Genomic DNA, 23055 nt, shown 5'->3' with positions numbered 1-23055 from the left:
GACTTTCCTTATAAGTCTTTTAACTTTTGCTCCTTCATTATCTCCGTTCTGCCCATTGTACTCCTATTTAATGACTTATTTTCGTTTGATGTACACAAAAGGTAAGGATTATATCCCCTGTCAGTCATTATATTTGCCCGCTTGCGTTTATACAAATTTATATGAAGATATATATACATATATACATATATTCGTACGTGAGTGTGTGTGTGCTTATGTGTATGTCCTCACATAAACACACACACACACACACACACACACACACACACACACACACACACACATATATATATATATATATATATATATATATAAATACGCGCGCGAATATATAATACACATATATGTTTGGGTGCATGTATGCACATATAATGGTAGCCTATTTACATGGCAACAAATTATAGCTTAACCACAAATGAAATCGGAAGTTGTTTTCTTATTCATAACAGAGTTATCTTTATCAAATGCATAATAAACAGTGGATCCATGTTTCTACAATGTACTCTTAACCATTCTTCATTATTTTTCGTTCTGTTCCGTCCACTTCATCCCTTTGTTTCAACCTCTTACAATTAATTAGCTCTTTCCTTGCCTCAATGTTCTTCACCATTTATTCTTCCTATAAAACTTTTTTTCTTTTTTCTTATGATTTCATTATCATTATCCTTCTCTCATTCTATATTTTCGTTTTACTGACTCATGTTGTTTCTTCGTCTATCTTTTATCCCTAAATTATTATTGTTTTCATCATGCTGTTATTGTCATCATCATCACCATTATCCTTTCTCCTCTATTTTCTTCTTTTATCTCTTCATATCCCTTCTTCTTCCCTCGTCTCTTCCCACCTCCTCACTCCTTCAGCCAAGATCTTCCTTTGCAATGACCCTTTTTTTCGTTTCCCCCAATTTCTTTTCTGTTATTATCAAAGTTTCTTCCTCTTATTCTCCTCTTACTCTTAATCCTCTTCCTTCATTCCCTCACCGACTAGCCTTCCACTTCTTTGTTCCTTCCTACCTTCCTTCCTTCTTTATTTTTCTTTCTTTCTTTTCCTAGGAGATAAAATACGCCTGATAGCATTTCCGAAAAGTATCTTCCTATTTGAAAAATAAAATAATTATTCATGAATATAATTTTATAATCTGTATGTCACCCTAGTATCTGTCTTCACCTTGTCACGTGCATCTTCCTCTAGTGATGTTAATGAAAATTAGCATCATCCTCATCATATTGATAATAGTAATAATATTAGTAATAATAACAATAATAATAATAATAATAATAATGAAAATAATAATGATATTGGTAATGAAAACAATAACGATGATGAAAATGACAGTGATAATGATAACAAAAATGAAGATTAGGATAATAATAATAGTAATTATAACAATAATAATGATAATTATAATGATTGATAATGATAATGATAAACAATAATGATGAAAATTATAAAATATGATAATAACAAGACTGATGATAGTGTTTACAATGATGAAAATATATAGATATGTGAAAGCGTAATATATCATACCACGTTTTTTGTGTATGGTTTGCCTTAAAAGTTACGTCTCTGCTTCTTTCAAGTACTCATTTATGTTATTATTTTGCCGTTAATCGGATCGTATATAGCGTACATCATTTTGAATTTCAAATCATATTTCCTAGCACAGGGAATGGTAATTTCCCTTCAGAATTATTTTTCTGTAAGGTTATGTATATGATTTATACACATACATATATGTATTATATATATATATATATATATATATATATACGTCACAACGATGGGACTACTTAAGAGCCGTCCGTCCTCGTCTCGGCACCACAAGTCTTTGTACACCGTCTGTACACCGCCAACCATCATCACCGCCATGAAGTCCGTAAGTAAACCTCCCGTGTTTTTGCTCTTCAAGCACCAAAGAAACACGAATCTAAAGCCAAATCCAGCTGACGATAGACTTGACCAAAGCACACAGGGGGACGTCCCCTCTCCTTCGTGTCTCATAATGCCTTTTCCTGCAGATGCTGATCTTGTCCGGCCTGGTCGCTTGTGCCGCCGCCTCACTGGTGGTGCCAGGCCCCGTGGTAGTGCGTGCCCCCTCCCACAACTCTGCCATCATCCAGAGCCACCGTCTGGGCGGCAACTTCGCCTACTCCACCCACGAGGCTCACGCCTACGCCGTGCAGACACCCGTCATCGGCCAGCGCACCGTGCCCGTCGGCGTCTCCTACCACCACGGCGTCCCCGTTGTCAAGACCTCCACTGACTACATCACCCACAAGATCCCCCAGATCGCCTACACCTACCCACAGGTCGCCGTGCAGGCTGCCGTGCCCCAAGTTGCCGTGCATGCTGCCGTACCCCAAGTTGCCCTGCAGGCTGCCGTGCCCCAGGTTGCCACCTACGCCGCTGGACTGCCCTTTGCCGGCAACTACGCTGCTGGTCTGCCTTTTGCCGGCACCTACGGCGCTGTGCCTTACCCCTACGCCGCCGTCGTCGCCGCTAAGCCTGATGAGCCCGCCGCTGAGGAGGTCTAAGTTGGCCCTGTGACTGGATCGTGCACGACGCTTCCCGTCCCCCTGTCTCCTTATGCTTCCTTCCTTCCACGGCCTATCCTGGCGTGGTCGCCCGCCGCAGCGACAGAGCCTCCGGGTTGGTCGCTGTGCCATTGTATGGCTACGGTGTATAAACTTGTGTCAGAAAAATAATGCCAAATTAAAATCCACATAAATCCATATATTTTTTTTTTTTGCCCAAACTTTCTTTTTGCACATCAGATAATACTGAAACTTCAAACTAACACATCAATATCATATGTTGTACTTGCAATACCGCTCCCTCCGTTTATGGCTTAACATGACTGACCTTATGTCAATAGCTTCCTTTTCGATGTCGCCTCTTTCCATTTTTTTTTTTTTTTTTTTTCTGTATACACATCTGTTCCTTTTCTTTTCCATGTTACTGTCCATTTTGTTTTTACATCAATGATAACGACCACGATAGAAGATAATTATAATAAACTGGTATCAATAGTGATGAATTCATACTAAAATTCTAACCATGATAACGAGAATAATACCTAATACATATACTTTTGATCATAGTATAGTGTATTTGCAGAAAGCGTAAACGTGAGGCAGTAATTATAAACACTTCTGCCACTACTAATGTCAGTGACAATTAAGATATACTATAAAAGAGATTTCTGATTTCTGTAAGATATTTCTGACTTCAGACCACCACGTCATAATTCCTTATAATTTACATTTTTTTGTTTATTTACATTATTGTATGTGTCCGTGTGTGCATGCCAACCTGTGTTTTTGCGTATGTTTGCATATGTTACACATATATTCCCTTTGTGAAAACTTCTGTTAAAAAAACCCTTTTGGTTATTGTCTCCTTTCCATGTCTCTGTAATGTTTTATCTTCCGTTTGTATACCCAGGTTTATCACCTTGACATTTTCTCTTTCTTTTTGTCCGTTATCCTTATCGTCCCCCAGTTTCCCACGCATCTGTAGCATTTCCTCCTCCGTTTCTTCCTCAGATAAGCGATCGTGCAGCTGATCCGCGAACTGGACCAACACGCTCTACGCCGTGCAGGTACCGTGCGTTTCAAGATGACGAGTATCGGCTATTTACTTGTATGTTTGTGTCCGTGTGAATATGCCTGATTGTGTGTGCGTGGAGGGACTGTCAAAATATTAGTCATCCTTCCTTCAAGAAATTAAGATCCTAAAACCATGGAAGTAAATAGGTAATAGCGAAGAGCGAGTCATGCAAGACGAACGGTGACGCAGGTCCTCAGTATTCTTCTATTTAGTTTTTAATTCGTTCCTCAGATTTAATATTAACCATTCCCTAATTTTCGTTAATAATTTAATATTAACCATTCCCTAACTTTCGTTAACCTAGTGCCTTTCCCTCACTCATAACGGACTTTTAATTGAATTAACTATTGTAGTTCCATCATGATAACTGTTTAAAGACTTATAAAGAAAGTCATTACAGCCAACTCACCTTCGCCTAGGTTAGACGCGCGTGTGTGGCCGTTGGGGAAAGTGTGCATGTGTGAATCTCTTTTCTTTCTTTTAACTCACGTATGCATATTAAATAAATAGGAGTCTATTTATGCTTATGTATGTGTATCTCCCAGACAACTTCGAAGATGCACAAGATTTCACATTATCCTGCATTCATGTTGACAAATGTATAAAAGGTATGAATGAAAGTTAATATCTTCACAATAGAAGAGATGTCTTTGACCGGTCTCGATAATATCTATACATTTCTTATTACCCATAGAACAAACAGTTACATGCGTTGAGCTATTCAACAACGAGGGAAAAATGAACTGTGAACCAGAACTTCTTTAGAAGAAATATTGGTTCTCGGGTTGAACATTTCCAAGAAAGACAACAGAAAAGGCAATTCCTTCGAGCTGCTCGTTGAAGTCGAGACATAAACACTGTGGTCCTCCTTTGAAAAATCCTGCAGAGCAAATATTGCAATACTGAGAGCTTTATTGCTGGTACAGACGCATGGGAAAAAAAGGGGAACACTAAGGGAACGGACGAAAAGGAAGAGAAAATGACAAGGGAGGTGATAACCTGGGTATACAAACGGAAGAAGAAAGTTACAGAGGCATGGAAAGGAGAGACAATAAGCCAAATGAAAGAAGGATATAAGATATAGGGCAAGGATGTGCAAAACAAAGGGAGGCGAAAATAAGCAAAGAACAGTATAAGTTCTAGGGTATGGAAGCGGGATAACCCGGCAGTAAAAAAAGTAAAGAGGCTACAAGAGGGTCATTACCCCGGAGATGGCAAAAAAGGAAAGAAGGAAACAATGCAAGGACATGTAACACAAGGAAGGCGATAACCTGGGGCTACAAATGCAAGGAGAAACGACACAGAATATAGAAATCAAGGGTGGGGGGCGGTAATATGGGAGTAGAAACGGTACACATTGAAAAACGTAGGGCGATAAATTTTCATATGCACATGGACACAAATACGTTAACGTAAGTAAATGCAAAATGTAAATCATGAGGTATTATGACGTGTTCTGTATTGTTAAGTGGTGGTCTGAAGTCAGAAATAAATGTTATAGTGTTTCTTAACTGTCACTGACATTAATAATGGTACATTATAATTACTCACGTTTGCAGCTTCTGCAGGCATACTGTAGATATAGTTATCATCGAAAGTAATGTATTAGATATTATTTTCATTATCATGATTCGAATTGTAACATGAAGTCATCACTGTTGACACTTCTGTTTACTTTTGTTATCCTCTATCATAGTCGTTATCATCGATGTAAAAAAAAAAAAAAAAAAAAAAAATCGGATCGAAACAAAAGAGTAAAGGAATAGATGTGTATACAGAAAAAAGAGGCGATATCGAAAAAAAGGAAAATATGGACATAGAGGCTTGAAAAGCCAGAAACGGAGAAAGCGACACTGCAAGTATAGTTTCGGTATAATGTGCGCAAGAGGGATGTTTTGATATAGATTCTCAGTGGTCTTATGTATATTTTAATTTAGTATTATTTTTCTGACACAAGTTTGTACACCGTAGCTATACTAGGCGCAGCGACCAACCCGAAGGCTCTGTCGCTGCGCCGGGCGGCCACGCCAGGATCGGCCGTGGAAGGAAGAAGCAGAAGGAGACAGGGGGACGGGAAGCGTCATGCACGATCCAGTCACAGGGCCATCTTAGGCCTCCTCAGCGGCGGTCTCATCAGGCTTGGCGGCGACGACGGCGGCGTAGGGGTAGGGCACGCCGGCGTAGGGGTAGGGCACAGCGCCGTAGGTGCCGGCAAAAGGCAGACCAGCAGCGTAGGTACCGGCAAAGGGCAGACCAGCGGCGTAGGTGGCTACCTGGGGCACGGCGACCTGGGGTACGGCAGCCTGCACGGCGACCTGTGGGTAGGTGTATGCGACCTGGGGGATCTTGTGGGTGATGTAGTCAGTGGAGGTCTTGACAACGGGGACGCCGTGGTGGTAGGACACGCCGACGGGTACGGTACGCTGACCGATGACGGGTGTCTGCACGGCGTAGGCGTGAGCCTCGTGGGTGGAGTAGGCGAAGTTGCCGCCCAGACGGTGGCTCTGGATGATGGCAGAGTCGTGGGAGGGGGCACGCACTGCCACGGGCCCTGGCACCACCAGTGAGGCGGCGGCACAAGCGACCAGGGCGGACAGGATCAGCATCTGCAGGAAAAGGCACTGTGAGACACGAAAGAGAGGGGACGTCCCCCTGTGTGCTTTGGTTAAGTCTATCGTCATCTGGATTTGGCTTTGGATTCGTGTTCCTTGGGTACTTGAAGAGCAAAAGCACGGGAGATTTACTTACGGACTTCATGGCGGTGATGGTGGTTGGCGGTGTACAGACGGTGTACAAAGACTTGTGGTGCCGAGACCAGGACGGACGGTCCTTAAGTAGTCCCATCGTGGTGACGTCACAGCTGGGCGGAGCCGTATTTATTTATATACATACATATATATGTGTGTGTGAGTGTAATGTACCTGAGTATATATATGTATACAGTATGTGTGTATAAATCATATACATAAACTCAATGATATGAAGTGTAGTTTTAAGATGGACCAGAAGAGCAAACATTCTGAAGATAGGTACCATTCCGAAATATATCATATTCAAAATAATCTACGTTATATATGATCCGATAAACAGCAAAAGAATCACAAATAGGTGAGTACTAGAAAGATGCAGGGACGTAACTTGAGAAATAAAATATGGTATGATGTACTTAGCTTTCACATATCTCTATATACCTAATGATATAAAAACGTTTCTTAAAATCAATGAGATAAGGAATTTTCCTAAGATGGAGGAAAAAGGTACTAGAGCAATAACTAATTGAGTGTACAATTTATGGCATCACTAGGCTTTTGTCTGTTTGATAGCGAGTCCAAGTTTTTGTTTTATTTGGTGTGCGTTGTATAGATTCTCTGAGGAGAACCTTCATGCAGCTAGGCGTTGCAGTACTTCGAAATCCTGCCTGTTATTTTGAGACGGGTTCCGTGCCTCATTATTGATATCATTGTTAACATTGCTATAAATGATATTATCTTTTATCATTATCATTATTATTATAATCATTATCATTATTATTATAATCATTATCATTATTATTATAATCATTATCATTATTATTATAATCATTATCATTATTATTATAATCATTATCATAATTATAATGGTTATCCTTATTATTACTATTATTTTTCATTGTTATTATCGTCATCATTTTCGTTTGCATTATCGACATCGTTTTCACTATCATTAGGATTATTACTATTGCCATTACTATTACTATTGTCATTAGTACTATTTTCATTATTATTATCATCATTATTATTATCATTATTATTATTACTTTAATCACCATTCGTATTATTACCATTACTATCATTAATATCAAGATGATGATGATGATAATTGTCATTAATATCGTTAGACGAAGATGTACATTACAGGTTGGTGAAGAATAATACTAGGTTGACATACTGGTAATATTAGCCATAGAATAACTTTCACGAATAAATAAATAAACACACACACACACACACACACACACATATATATATATATATATATATATATATATATATATATACTTTTTCCGAATAGATATTCGGAGATGCTGCATTCATGTAACCCCCACCAACTTTTCAGGCTTATTTTCGCTCCAAGAAAAGAAGGAGAGAAAGAAAGAAGGGAGGAAGGAAAGAGGAAAGAAGAGGAAGGTTATTCGATGAGGGAATGAAGGAAGAGGATTGAGAGGGGGATAAGAGGAAGAAAAAATGTGAATAGGAAGGATAGTGATAATGACAGAATGGAAATTAGAAAAAATAAAAATCTAATCACAAAGGAAGAGTAATGATTAAAAAAGGGAGGAGGTGGGAGGACTAACGAAGAGGAAGGGATACGAAGAGATAAAAGAAGGGAATAGAAGAGAAAGGATAATAGTAATGATAACAATAACAGCATGGTGATAATAATAATAATAATAAAGAATAAACGACAGACGAAGAAATAAGATGAGTCAATATTACTCAGACGTAGAGAGAAACAATGATAATGAAATTATAAAAAGTAATCGAGCAAGAACAAAAGGGTGTTGAAACGAAGTGATGAAGTGTACGGAACAGAAAGAAAAATAATGAACTAATAAGAATACATTGTAGAAACATAGATCCATTGTTTATTATGCATTTAGTAGAGATAAGGGTATCATAAACAACTAAAACTACTTCCGATATACATTTGTGGTCAAGCTATTATTTGTTGCCATTTTGACTCAGTAAGGTGCTAAGATCTATGTAAAAAGATGATCATTCTGTGTAGATACTTGCAGACGCTGACACACACACACATTAGTGTGCGTTATATATTCGTGTGTGTGTTTATATATGTACACGCACACACACACACACACACACACACACACACATACATCCATATATATGTGTGTGTGTGAGTGTGGCCGTCGGGGAATGTGTGCATGTGTGAATGCCTATTCTTTCTTTCTTGTACTTATGTATATATAGCATGTATACAGTTCATTTTATATAAGTTTACGTGTATATATGCTTATGCTGTATATATACGCTGTAAATATATATACATATATATATATATATATATATATATATATATATATATATATAACACACACACACACACACACACATATATATATATATGAATTTTTATATATGTATATATATCCTATATGTATATATATATGTGTGTGTGTGTGTGTGTGTGTTGACGACGACTTTGTTGACGACGCTACGCTCCTCAGACAATTTCGAAAATGCACAAGATTTCTTATCAGCGATGGGAGAAACAGTCACATGCATTGAACTTATTATCAACGAGGGAAAAAATGAATACGCGCAGCTATATTCAGCGAAATAACAAAGTGAACCGTGAACCAGAATTATTTGTCTTCTCGAGTTAAAAAGAAAAAAAAAAAAAAATCTGAAAGAAGACATTAGAATGAGAGGCGCAAGAACGTGGACTCTTATCAGAAAGGCCGATTCCAAGGAAATTGAGCTTGAAAAGGCAATTCCTTCGAGCTGCTGCGGAAAGCCTCTTGCTCTGTGAAATCGACACGTAAACACGCTTTGGGTATATTTTACCCACGTAGACTTATATAAACGCCTCTAGGTAGTAACCATCCAAACATTCGTCTATCGTTTATTCATTTATTATTGCCATTATCCTTTCTCCCCTATTTTCTTCTTTTATCTCTTCATATCCCTTCTTCGCTTGTCTCTTTCCACCACCTCCCTTCTTTAACCAAACTCTTCTTTTGTGAGTTTCTTATATATATATATATATATATATATATATATATATATTTTTTTTTTTATTTTTTTTTTTTTTTTTTTCCTAATTTCTTTTCAGTCATTATGACTATCCTTCCTATTTCTTCCTCTTATCCTCCTCTCAATCCTCTTCGTTCATTCCCTCATCGAATAACCTTCCTCTTCTTTCTTCTTTCCTTCTTTTTTTCTCTCCTTCTTTTCTTGAAGCGAAAATACGCCTGGAAGGTTGGTGGTGGTTACATGAATGCAACATTTCCGAATAATATTTTTTTCGTGATTATTACCCTATGGTTAATGCCACCAAGTCAACCTAGCATCTGTCTTCACCATCCTGCCACGTATATCTTCGCCTACTCAAAGTAACGATGATGATTATCATCATCATTATTAAGACAGTAGTAGTAGTAGTAATGATAATGATAGTAATAATGAAAGGATAATGATGACAGTGATAATGATAATTATAATGATGATAATGATAAATGATAATGATAAATGATAATGATAATAATAATAATAATAATAATAATAATAATAATAATAATAATAATGATAATGAGAATAATCAGAATACTAGCAATAATAATAACAATAATAATAATAATAATAATAATAATAATAATAATAATAATTACAGCAATGATAGCAATAACAATACCAATGATAATGATAGCAGTTATAATAATGATGCTGATAATACATGCACATGCACACACACACACATATGTGTGTGTGTGTGTGTGTGTGATATAAAGTAAAGAACCTAACATATCAGTAGCACGTCACCAAACATTTTACAACCATCCCGTCTCTCAAAAACATGGGAAGAGTAACATGACAACCAAAGTTACGAGTGAGTAAGAAAAGAGCCTTAACAAATGAAATAAGAAAGAAAAGGAGAACGAGACAACGTAAACGAACGTTCGCTCTTCGTATTCGGAATTCGACACACGAATAAAGACACGAATATCGAACGGCAGGAGGCGACCGTCACGATGCGATGGTTCCTTGGGTGTGGCGAGGTCACCTGCCTCTCCCACGCCCTAGGCTATGCCTTTGCCTCCTCCTGCTGTACCTCCTCCTCCTTATTTTGGGGTGTGGAATTGCTCTCTATAGTGCCACGTTAATATGCAGGTGATTTGTTATTTGTTGTGATGGTGTTTGTGATTTACATATTTATTTTGCTTTATGATTATTAATATGTGTGTGTGAGAGAGAGAGAGAGAAAGAGAGAGAGAGAGAGAGAGAGAGAGAGAGAGAGAGAGAGAGAGAGAGAGAGAGAGAGAGAGAGAGAGAGAGAGAGAGAGGGAGGGAGGGAGAGGGAGAGAGAGAGAGAAGGAAAAAAAGAAAGAGAGAATGAGAGAGAGAGAGAGAGACAGAGAGACAGAGACGCTGTGTGACCGAATTCATGATCTGGAACGCAAACAAGAATCTTCGTGAGAAATTATACTTTGTACTTTGTCTCTCCTCTCATCTAACCTTGAATATTCTTAAAAGGTTTTCCATCATCTTACATCTCACTAATAGTGTTAACATACCGAGAAGGAGTAAATATATATATCAACACAGAACCAAGACCAATATTTACCGACTTTTATTCAATGAAATCAGCGTGTGTTCTTTCTTAGTCATCAGTACACTTATATATAATCACTGAATGCGGCGCTAACTACGAGAAAGGGATTAACACTATTATTTTTAATTCATAACAAGTAGTAATATTCCTTCTAATAATGGCTAATAATTATCGAAAAGTAAAGAAATTATAGGAAATGTAATACTGGAAGTATGGATTATAATTATGAAAATAGTATTAACAATACTGACAATAGTGATAATGATTAAAATATTGACAATGATGTCATTAGTATAACAATGACGATAATAATCATGTTCATACTAATTGTATGGGAAAAAGGATAATAATGACATTAATTATAAAAGTAAAAATGTGGATGTGCTGAAAATGATAATGACAAAACATCATTAAACATTAGTAATCATTATAACATTGATGTTTAATAAGTCATAAAGATAATGATAATATTTATATTGAAAACAGTAGCGGTTTTCTTTGAGTACCCTATCGTATTACCAAAGCGATTAGTGTGTTTGTGTGTGTTACTCCAGTCAACAAGACGGCCTACAAATCCACAAATATCGCCGTATAAAAAGAAAGAAAGAAAAAAAAAGCGGACCTATAACCAATCACAGTATTTTCCTAGCCGGGGGCTCCGTCCTCGGTCCCCCGCCCAGTAGCCTTTTTCCTGTATCTTTAAACATAAATAAAAAATAAGCCTTAAAAGTGTACCTTTTTTAAGTGACTGCTCTTTACGTTGCTACGTACTGTATATGCACAAGGTAGCTTTAGTAAATAGTAAAACCCATTGTAATTGTAAACTGGGAAGTCAGTATTAGAATAAAAAAGGAAAGCTGGATTTTCGCGCAGTTCTTGAAAAAAAGTTAATAAAAATAAACCAGGAAAAGATAATCAGGAGAGACCGTAGGCGACTGGCAAGGGTACCTTTTCCGCCTTTCTCTCCTAAATCCTGACATCTTCCATCTTAAGCTTCGTCTTTCCTCTAGACTTAACTGGATTTGTCGAGAGAGGATTTGTTCCTTCGGACAAAGCACTTTCTCTATACCTCTTTGCCCAGGCAGAATAGTCACCTTATATGTATATGTATATATGTGTGTGTGTGTGTGTGTGTGTGTGTGTGTGTGTGTGTGTGTGTGTGTGTGTGTGTGTGTGTGTGTAATATAATATATATGTCTACATAATGTAAATAATGTGTCTATAATATAATATAATATAATATATATATGTGTGTGTGTCTACATAATATATATATATATATAATATAATATAATATAATATAATATAATATAATATATATGTCTACATAATATATATACTATATATATAATATAATATAATATATACATATGTGTCTACATAATATATATATGTATACATATATATATTTAAACACACAGACGCACGCACACACACACACACACACACACACACACACACACACACACACACACACACACACACACACACACACCCACACACACACACACACACATATATATGTAAGTATATGCATATGTACATGTATACATGTATGTATATATGTACATATGTATATATATATGTATATATGTGTGTGTGTGTGTGTGTGTGTATTATGGAGTGTTGTCAATGATCCAGAAACATCGCAGTTGCATTCGTGCTTGACTTTTTTTTTTTTCTGCGCGGAAATATTTTATCCCTTTGCCCGTTTTCTTTTGACCTCGTTTTTGTTTACTTTAATTACATTAAATATCACCTTTGGTTTTACTGATGAGATTTACTTTCTGTTTGTAGATTTAAAAGTGACTGTGTTATGTGTTTACAAATTTGATATGGATACTTCAACTTAAGATGTTAAGTGCTTATTTTTTATTCCTACCTTGTGTGTGTTTTTTTTTTTTTTTTTTTTTTTTTTTTTTTTTTTTGCTGCGTTTTATTTGGATGTATTAAAGCATATGGTTTATTTTCTTACTTTAGATTATCGTATTTCTTCTTTATTTTAATGGGTGCATTCAAATTTCTTGTGTGTTATTATGGATTCTATTTGAATTGTATGTAATTGTAGATAACAAGACCCAAGACAATAAACAGCGTGAACTGGATCTGTGTGAGTTTGCATCTTCCCTTCTCTCAGCTGAACTTCGTCATAGGCTTTCCGTTGCTTTTGTAGATTGTATTTACACTGGACTTAGTATATTGGTTAATATTCATTGGTTATGTATGACGTACGCTTTTCAGGAGTAACAATATTCAGTCTCTTTTCATTTGTCACGATTTCCTTGCTAGCTTTGTCTCTTCAAAGACTCGCTTTCAATTATGGCAAAATTCATTTAATTTCATGTATAATTCATGTATAATATAGTTTCAATAGTATTGTTGTGAACTATTGCTTACCCGTTATTTTATCACGTGTTGTTGTTTTTACATGTTATTTATCTGTGTTTTATACTTATCACTTTGGTTTTTACTGCATTTACTTTTACTTTTACTTTCTCAGTGAAATTTTAGTGCTGTTCTTAACTATTGCTTATCTGTCACCATGCTACATTGTTGTTTTTATTTGTCTTTGTCGTGTTTTGTTACTCTTGCATTCTTAATGTTTTATTGTTTCATCTTACTGCATTTCTCTGTTGTTAATCATCGTTCTTACCGTCCACTCTGAGTTTATTATAATGTCTTGAGTTATTACTAATTCATCAGAATTGTTGTTTTTTTCGCATTTTACGCTCTCGTTTACCATTTTTGTCGCTGTCACTTTATGATTTTATCTGATTTACTTCGTTATTCTTTTGTACTGCTTACGAATTTATGTTCTCGAAAAGGACTAATAGTTTTAAAGGCAATAGTTTTTTTTACTATTTCCAAGGAACTGGAATTTTGGTCGCTACAGTCCTCTGGCGTGCGTACACACATACACATACTCACACACACACACGCACACACACACGCGCACACACACACACACACACACACACACACACACACACACACACACATACACGCACAAATCAGTATGGCATTCTCTTTTAAAAAAATGGTCAAATAATCTGGTATATACATTAAGACATTTATTAATAATTTACAATTCTATCTCTAAATTCCTTAAAAACTAAAGTAGTTAACAACATATTGTTAGATAACAATTATACACTGTTCATGGAGTTCATGTTACCATATTCAAACAATGTGGTGAAAAAGTGCAATTCAGGGGAGACTCATTTTAGCGTGTACACTGAAGGGGAAACTCCTGCAGTGCCTGCCCTTGTAGCGTGTACATTGAAGGGGAAACTCCTGCAGTGCCTGCCCTTGTAGCGTGTACATTGAAGGGGAAACTCCTGCAGTGCCTGCCCTTGTAGTGTGTACACTGAAGGGGAAACTCCTGCGGTGCCTGTCCTTGTAATGTGTACACTGAAGGGGAAACTCCTGCAGTGCCTGTCCTTGTAGCGTGTACATTGAAGGGGAAACTCCTGCAGTGCCTGCCCTTGTAGCGTGTACGCTGAAGGGGAAACTCCTGCAGTGCCTGTCCTTGTAATGTGTACACTGAAGGGGAAACTCCTGCAGTGCCTGTCCTTGTAATGTGTACGCTGAAGGGGAAACTCCTGCAGTGCCTGTCCTTGTAATGTGTACGCTGAAGGGGAAACTCCTGCAGTGCCTGTCCTTGTAATGTGTACACTGAAGGGGAAACTCCTGCAGTGCCTGTCCTTGTAATGTGTACGCTGAAGGGGAAACTCCTGCAGTGCCTGTCCTTGTAATGTGTACACTGAAGGGGAAACTCCTGCAGTGCCTGTCCTTGTAATGTGTACACTGAAGGGGAAACTCCTGCAGTGCCAGCCCTTGTAGCGTGTACGCTGAAGGGGAAACTCCTGCAGTGCCTGTCCTTGTAATGTGTACGCTGAAGGGGAAACTCCTGCAGTGCCTGTCCTTGTAGCGTGTACACTGAAGGGGAAACTCCTGCAGTGCCTGTCCTTGTAATGTGTACGCTGAAGGGGAAACTCCTGCAGTGCCTGTCCTTGTAATGTGTACACTGAAGGGGAAACTCCTGCAGTGCCTGTCCTTGTAGCGTGTACACTGAAGGGGAAACTCCTGCAGTGCCTGCCCTTGTAGCGTGTACACTGAAGGGGAAACTCCTGCAGTGCCTGCCCTTGTAGCGTGTACACTGAAGGGGAAACTCCTGCAGTGCCTGTCCTTGTAATGTGTACACTGAAGGGGAAACTCCTGCAGTGCCTGCCCTTGTAGCGTGTACACTGAAGGGGAAACTCCTGCAGTGCCTGTCCTTGTAGCGTGTACACTGAAGGGGAAACTCCTGCAGTGCCTGCCCTTGTAGCGTGTACACTGAAGGGGAAACTCCGGGAGTGACTTCCCTTTTAATGTGTACAATTCAGATGAAACGCCCAAGGTAACTGTCTCGTTTACAGTCAGAAGGAAACACTTGCAGAGACTAACCTCGAGTTGTGGTAAAATAGTTATGAGACATCAGCAGTGACACTATAATAGGCACAAGAGGAATGGTAACATGTCTGTTAGACTGGATTCCAAACATCCGCACGCAATAACATCGTCCCCCGCCCGCCACCAACTTTCTGTCAGCACCCACACCTTAGCCCCCAAACACGGACGTCCACATCTGATGAATTTTAAAGATGCTCTGTGGCGTTGATGACTTTGGTACATAGCTTTACCATTTGTCACAATACTCATAGGATTATTACTCACCGATCTATCGGTCCATTAACTCATTACTCGTTGCAGGAATCATTAAAAAAAATTACATTCCAAAACCCACTGACCGAAAAAAATAGGATTAACGAGCGAGACCAATCACATAGTTGGAGTTGTGTCGACGGTCCGGCGTGTGTCCGGCGGTGATCGGGTTGTCATGAGTCAAGTAATTCCGGTGAGGAGCCACAGGCGAATGGGTATTCACTCTGGAAGCCGTGTGTCCCGCCGCGAAGAGTTCCTCGGGATGTACTCTCTTCGCCCCCACTGGAGGCTTCACGACCGGAAGCCCTGCGAAAGCGAAGCCTGCGGGGAAATCGTAGTCGTACTGATGTGGGTAGTAGTAGTAGGGTGAAGTGTAGCCTCCAGAGAGAGTATTCTGCGTCTGGTACTGGTACTGCTGCTGGGACTGCTGCGGCTGCGGTTCAGGCTGCGTTGAGACATGTTGCTGTGTCTGCTTTTCGTACTGCTGTCGGAAATTCTGCTGCTGTTGCTCGAGGTCTCTCTGCAAGGCTTCGAGCTTCTCTTGCTGGAGCCTCAGCTGCCGCCTTTGCTCTTCCAGTTGCTCCTGCTGCTGTTGAAACTGGCGTTGCTGTTCCTGCAAGAGAGCGCTTTGCTGTTGTTGCACAGCTTCTTGCTGTACGAACTGGGGCCCCTGCGTCTGAGGAACGTTGACAGCCTGGGTCGTTTGATACTGCGCGTTGGGAACCAAAGGAGGCGGGACGTCGAACTCACTCGTGCCTTCAACTGCGCCGGTGAAGGCAGGGGTTCCAAGCACATGCGAGGCAGGCGTATCGGGGCTGATGGGCAGGTCGTTTCCTAGTACTCTGAAGCCATTCTCGTCTGCGATGTACGAACGAACCACCTGGCGATAAAGAGAAGTGAATGACTGATTCACTCTGTAACTCAAACGAATATAACTCAAATTAATTATCTTACCATTTTTTTCTAAGATGATGAATTGGTCCATAACAAATAATGTATGTTTTTTTATAAGTGTCATCCATCAAAATTGTAGACGCAGATAGTTCATCTGCCCAAAATTGATCAAATGTATCACTGAATTGCTCGTTTGATTAATGTCTTTTATAACACGTTGATCATATAAGTGTACCTTCATTAAGTAAACTCATGGCGTATATTTATCATTAATCGGTGGGTTTTTTTTTCCTGTAACCAATATCCAAAATAACTTTTGTAATAATGATAATTCTCAGCAAAGTAATGTTATGATCAATTATGAGAAGATTGTTTTGATAATAATAATGGTAAGGATAATTATAATAAAAGATAATACAGTGATGATGTAAATGATGATAGTAATAATAATGATGATGATGATAATAATTATGATAATAATGGTGATAATAATAATAATAACAATGATAATGATGACAATAATATTAATCATGACAATAATGGTAATAATAATAAAAAGAATACTAATCACAATACTGATAATGATAATAATAAAAATAATGATAACTACTATAGTGGCAAATATAATAATGATAATATGAGTAATAATGATAATAATAAGAATAATAACAACAATAATAATAATAATAGTAATAATAATAATTGTGATAATAATAATGATGATAAAAAATAACATTAATGATAAGAATGATAAGAATACAAAAAAAAGATAATGATCGTGATAAATATAATAATGAACAATAGTATTAATAATGGTAATGATATCAATAATAATGATAATATTGATTATATTAATTAATGTTACGAAAATTATAATAATGATTGTCACAATAATAATGATGATTCTGATAATAACAATAATGATAGTAATGATAATCACAATGATAATGATAATTATGGTTACACAGACTGTTATGATATTAATAATCATGATAACAGTAACTGTAATAATGATGATAATAATAATGTAATAAACATACTAATGATAACAACGATAATAATAATCATTATTATGATAATATTGATAATCCCAATAACAGTAACAATACTGTCACTACTAGTACTACTGCTGCTACTACTACTGATAATAATAATGATAATAAAAACATAATAATAATGATAATAAACATGGTTATGATGATGATGATGATTACAATGATAATTATAATAATAATGATGTTAATAATGATAATGATTATAATAACATAAATAATGATAATTATAATAATAAAACATAATAATAATAATAATAATAATAATAATAATAATAATAATAATAATAATAATAGCAGTAATAATGATAATAATAGTGATAATAATAATGAATGATGATAATCATGACATAAATAATAATAATGACATAAATAATGATAATGACATAAATAATAATAGTGCTAATAATAAAAATGAAAATATTAATAGCAATATTGATAATTATAATAATAATAATAATAATAATAATAATAATAATAATAATAATAATAACAGCAATAATGATAATAATAATAATAATAGTAATAATGATAATAATAACAACAACAATAATAATAATAATAATAATGGTAATGACAATAAAGTTGACAATGATGATGATTATGTTACTACACAACAACAACAACAACAATAATAATAACAATAACAGTAATAATAACAATAATAATAATTATAATGATGGTAATAAAAAATGATAATAATAATGATATTAACAAAAATGATAATAGCAATAACAGTAATATTCATTATCATTATAATTATTATTATTGTTATTATCATTACCGCTTTGCTTAGTATTTTTATTATCATAATAGTAATACAAATAATAGTAACGATACTAATCATACTTCTACTACTACTACTGTTAACAATAATAATAGGAATAATAATAATAATAATAATAATAATAATAATAATAATAATAATAATACGACTAATAATATTAGTACTAATAAAAACAACAAACAACAACATCAAAACAATAATGATAATAATAATAAAAAAAAATAATAATAATAATAACAATAATGATAATAATAATACTAATACTAATACTACTACTAATAATAGCAATAACATTATAAAAAAGTAATAATAACAGTCATGACAAAGGGAACAAGAGCGAAAGAATGATAAAAAGCGAAGGCCACCTATCCGGGCCTCGCGCACCGCCTCACCTGTTTGCCGTTGGGGTCGAAGTACCTGTAGGAACCGACGACAGTGCCCGTGGGCTGACGGACCTCCACCTTCGCGATGCCGTCCCCTGTGTTGTAGCCGTAGTTGTAGGGTCCTCCCGCCCTCGCCACGGCATACGCCCCTCGCTCTTGGGGCGCCGCCGCATACACCACTCCCCCAGAACCTACTCGGTTCAGCTGACCAGCCGCCGTTGTTCGCCCTAGCACGTTGCACAGGGCGGTTAGTAAGAAGACCTGGTGGAGGGAGAGTACGGTAGAGTAATGATAATAATGATAATATTTTTGGGTGTAGGAAAACAGGGGAAAGCGGTGAGAAAATGTGTTTTTTTGTGCTGGTAATTATGGCGATCAATAATGTTTACTTAATTATTTAAAGATGTGAAAGGAATATGTCCATGTCAGTGGTTGACTTTTTTTACTACCACGCCCCCTTTAGGACTTTGTCCTTCCCTCCCCCCGCCTTGTATCTACGCATAAAATTCCTTCCCAGATTGAAGCACCTGTGTATATGTTCATAGTCGTCTTATTGAGTATGAATTAGTCACATTATCAATAATCTAATTACTTGGCCATGCTCATTCAGAGCGTTATAGATATAATTAATGATCGTGACCCCCTTGGAAATTGCTGATACACCCCTAGGGAACACGCTCCCAGGTTAAAAACAACTGGTCCAAGGCTTTCTTAACATTATATTTACAAGATGATGTCTTAGGCTTGAAAATGATTTTTGATGCCTGGCGGTAACATCGATTTAAAGTGCGAAGCCAAATGGTATTTTATACCTCATCTCGAGAGTAAATCGGTAATCAGAACTTGCTGTTCTAGTAATCTAAGGTAATTACTGGCGTTTAGAAATGACTGATATTTCAATAGTATACTGCATACGCGTTGTTAAGCATTTCATTTTAGAGCCTTTGAACTCATATCCTCTTTAAGGATATGAGTTTGACGGACTCGGCGTGTCGGTCGATTACTTGTCCGCCCACACCTCTTGCAACACACGTAGATTATCCTTAATTAAACCCAAACAGCACGAACAAGTGACACCCAGGCGGATGCGAACCAGTCGCGTCGCGCAGGGAACCATCTGCGGCCGATAAGCTCTCCATGGCTGATGGCTGCTGCCCGGAGACATCATGAATATTCCCCGCCGACGCCTTCTGCCCGAGCCGTTGCCTTCGAGCCCCAAGGTCGCAAGGCCTCTGTAAACATCGTGGCAAATGGCGAATGTGATTCCTGCTGCGGGTTGCCATAAGAGCTAATTGCCATAAGGGGCAGCCTAAGGAGGACGCTACATGGCATATCCACGACGAAAAGTGCGTGGGCATTTATAGGCAGGGCAAGGCAGGGCGGCGGCCGGATCCTATCCCAAGGCCGGACCGTCGTCGCCGTTCATACATACCCATCTGCTACCCTTCAATACCCTTCGACCTTCTACTACAACCATAGCCATGCAAACACCGTCCCTATTCCTAGCGACCCTTACACCTCGACCTCGTGTCCTTCCTTCGATCCCTTTCCCAAAGCGAAAAAGGACAGCGCAGAGGTCAGAATCGGGGCACGAGGAACACCCATTACCCTCAGAAACCAGACCGAGAAATCCTCCCCGATCTCCTTATATAGACAACCACGACTCCGCCCTCACTGGTTCACTGCGTCACCAGGTGCTCTCGGGGAGGATAGTCTCAGGATCAGAGTGTTTTGTCGTTTGTTACAGAATGCCGGCAGGGCTGTAAACACACGCCATGCTCAGTTGCTTGTTGTCTGTATTAACGGTTTAGTCTCAACTTGAATTAAATAAAGAACAAGCAACCATATTTTGGGAGACATGATGGAGAAGCTAATGGTTAGTGTGGGCGGCTGTAGGTGTGTGTGTGTGTGTGTGTGTGTGTGTGTGTGTGTGTGTGTGTGTGTGTGTGTGTGTGTTTTCCTTTTCTCACTAGTCACTCCAAGTTTATGTGTATCTGGCTTGTGTGCGCGATGCAATACCTTTACAAGAGTTGTTATTTGCATATGTGTCAATGGCCGAGTGCATGTGTGTGTGTGTGTGTGTGTGTGTGTGTGTGTGTGTGTGTGTGTGTGTGTGTGTGTGTGTGTGTGTGTGTGTGTGTGCGCGCGCGCACACATGTAGGCACGTATGCGCGTGTGTGTGTTTGTGTGTGTATGTGCGCACATACATGTAGGCACGTATGCGCGTGTGTGTGTTTGTGTGTGTGTGTGTTTACGAACGTGCACAAGTACCTGCGTAAATACATATATATATATATATATATATATATATATATATATATATATATACACACACACCTTTATCTACAGTCTTCCCATTGCTGTTTATGCATACGCCTGTCCATCGTTGCACACAAACACATCGCTGAGGGTTATGGTGGCCCTCCTTGTTTGGGGGATCGATATCAAGGTCATGGCATTTCTAGCTCACAACACGTATATATATATATATATATATATATATATATATATACCTTAGCAGTCAGTGTATTATTAGTGTAAAAGATCACCAATGTTGTCATTTGTCGTTTAGCGTCTGGTATTACACATATTTTTTTTTTTCTTTTCTTTTTTTGAGGGAGAGCGTGGGTTTGATGATTTCAAATAACAAAATTTAAAAAAAAAAAGAACCTTTTCGTGATATATCTAATAGACAACACACTATTATGATAAAAGAATATACGAAATATAAATGATTAACTTCATTAAGTCTTAAGCGTCTATTTACGACTACGCAAAAGCCTCAGACAACGACATATACGCGATGGGAAAAAATATACACAACACAAAACCTTCACATAAACAATTACAAAAAATCTTCTAAAAATAACAAACGAATCATAAAATCCAAACAATAACCAATCCTTTATCGACTCGAAATAATCACGCCCACACACAAAAGATAAAGGCAATTAGGACCCTAGATTATACAAGCGATGCACTTACCCGAGCGTTCATGGCGGTGGCGGGAGGCGGAGTGTGGCGAGAGAGAAGGATCTTGGCTGCCTTATAACACACTCCCACGCACCCACGGTTCTCGACCCTCGCCCTTCACGTACAGACTTCGCAAATACGATAAGGTCCTTCGACGTCTACTTGTGGCACGAATACTGTTTTGTTTTTTTTGGAATGAGTTAGTTTTGAGTTTTCATATGACTGGCTTTTGTTTGTGTGTTCATTTTTGGTTTTGGTTTTGGTGTCCCTGTTTGTTTAGATTCATCTTGTGAGAAGTTGAATATGTGGGAAAATACAACGACAATAGCTAGTATCAGTAGTAGGAAATATTATTTATCAACATACCTATGTAGCAGTGCAGACAGCCTCCCTCCCACACACACTTAATACTAGTACATCTGCTACTGAGGTTTTACGTGTACAAGAAATTTCAAACGTAACCATAGAGTATTGCATGGTATCCTTTACATATTAGGTGTAGTTTTATGCATGATTCATACAGCAGATTTATCGCATCTACGAGTGATGAGAAGTAGATTTGTACTCTGGCGGTAGAAGGCATCCCCTGTGTCCGTTTTTTTGGACTGATTCTAATTTTATCATTGCTATAGTAGGAGTGCTACTGCTTTTGTTTTTAGTTATCAGAACACAAAACTGGATGCAGTATTTTTATTTACATATTACGCATACCACATTGTGCATTATTTGAACACATATAGACGGTAAATATTCTGCTGCATTTTTTAGCATAATGCAGCAAATTCTCGGTATACACACTACACCATGATCACCTATGGTTCGCTGCCAACTTTTAGTCTATTTTAGGATACGTCTTTCTTGATTATTTTTGTGTAAAGATAATAAAAAAAAACATAACGTAAGGAACCTGTAGACTTCACATACACACACAAGCACATAAACATAATATATTTATTTATTGTCTCATGTTTGAAATTATATCAATTTTTTATTTTCCTTTTTGGTGTTATTAAAATGCATTATACATTTTGTTAACAATAATTTTGTACGTTTCTGATTTATCTCATGTGACTGGTCCCTCTGTTTAGTATATTTTTTGCATTTATTTTTGGTTTTATATTTCCTGCTTTGCATATACATTCGCAAATATTCGCAAGAGAGCCACTTTGGTAGGCTACATTCACAATGAGAACCAAATCATATGAAATATCCTACATAACTTTACACAATTATATTATGAGACTTCCCTCCCTCCTTTCTTTTTTTTTCCTCGATTTTAGGGTTTCCTTAATAATCATTTTCATGAAGAGAGTGTCG

General features: G+C 37.5%; 3 protein-coding genes across 3 annotated transcripts; 1 reads left to right on the top strand and 2 right to left on the bottom strand.

The window, feature by feature from the left end:
* The first annotated feature begins 2022 nt into the window (after positions 1-2022).
* LOC125043125 lies at positions 2023-2538 on the top strand. Its single transcript, XM_047639077.1, has one exon. The coding sequence runs from the start codon at positions 2023-2025 to the stop codon at positions 2536-2538; it is 516 nt and encodes a 171-aa protein (XP_047495033.1).
* A 2992-nt stretch (positions 2539-5530) lies between these two features.
* LOC125043327 lies at positions 5531-6407 on the bottom strand. Its single transcript, XM_047639405.1, has 2 exons — positions 6362-6407; positions 5531-6219 (listed from the first exon to the last, which is right to left on the bottom strand). Exons 1-2 carry the CDS (start codon positions 6368-6370, stop codon positions 5722-5724), a joined length of 507 nt encoding a protein of 168 aa, XP_047495361.1. The 5' UTR covers positions 6371-6407; the 3' UTR covers positions 5531-5721.
* A 7596-nt stretch (positions 6408-14003) lies between these two features.
* On the bottom strand, positions 14004-21801 carry LOC125043325 (uncharacterized transmembrane protein DDB_G0281039-like). Its single transcript, XM_047639402.1, has 3 exons — positions 21751-21801; positions 18775-19026; positions 14004-16529 (listed from the first exon to the last, which is right to left on the bottom strand). The coding sequence occupies exons 1-3, from the start codon at positions 21760-21762 to the stop codon at positions 15750-15752; spliced, it is 1044 nt and encodes a 347-aa protein (XP_047495358.1). The 5' UTR covers positions 21763-21801; the 3' UTR covers positions 14004-15749.
* Positions 21802-23055: the final 1254 nt, after the last annotated feature.

The sequence above is a fragment of the Penaeus chinensis genome, chromosome 33 (genome assembly GCF_019202785.1).
Source record: "Penaeus chinensis breed Huanghai No. 1 chromosome 33, ASM1920278v2, whole genome shotgun sequence".
NCBI lineage: Eukaryota > Metazoa > Arthropoda > Malacostraca > Decapoda > Penaeidae > Penaeus > Penaeus chinensis.
This window is presented reverse-complemented; position numbering and strand designations above follow the sequence as displayed.

Bases quoted from the DNA above. Each gene is read 5' to 3' on its own strand.
- LOC125043125 (XM_047639077.1), top strand. From the start codon at position 2,023: ATGCTGATCTTGTCCGGCCTGGTCGCTTGTGCCGCCGCCTCACTGGTG.
- LOC125043325 (XM_047639402.1), bottom strand. The intron at 16,530-18,774 runs GTGAGGCGGTGC...CTTTATCGCCAG, and splicing joins TCGACCCCAACGGCAAACAG to GTGGTTCGTTCGTACATCGC.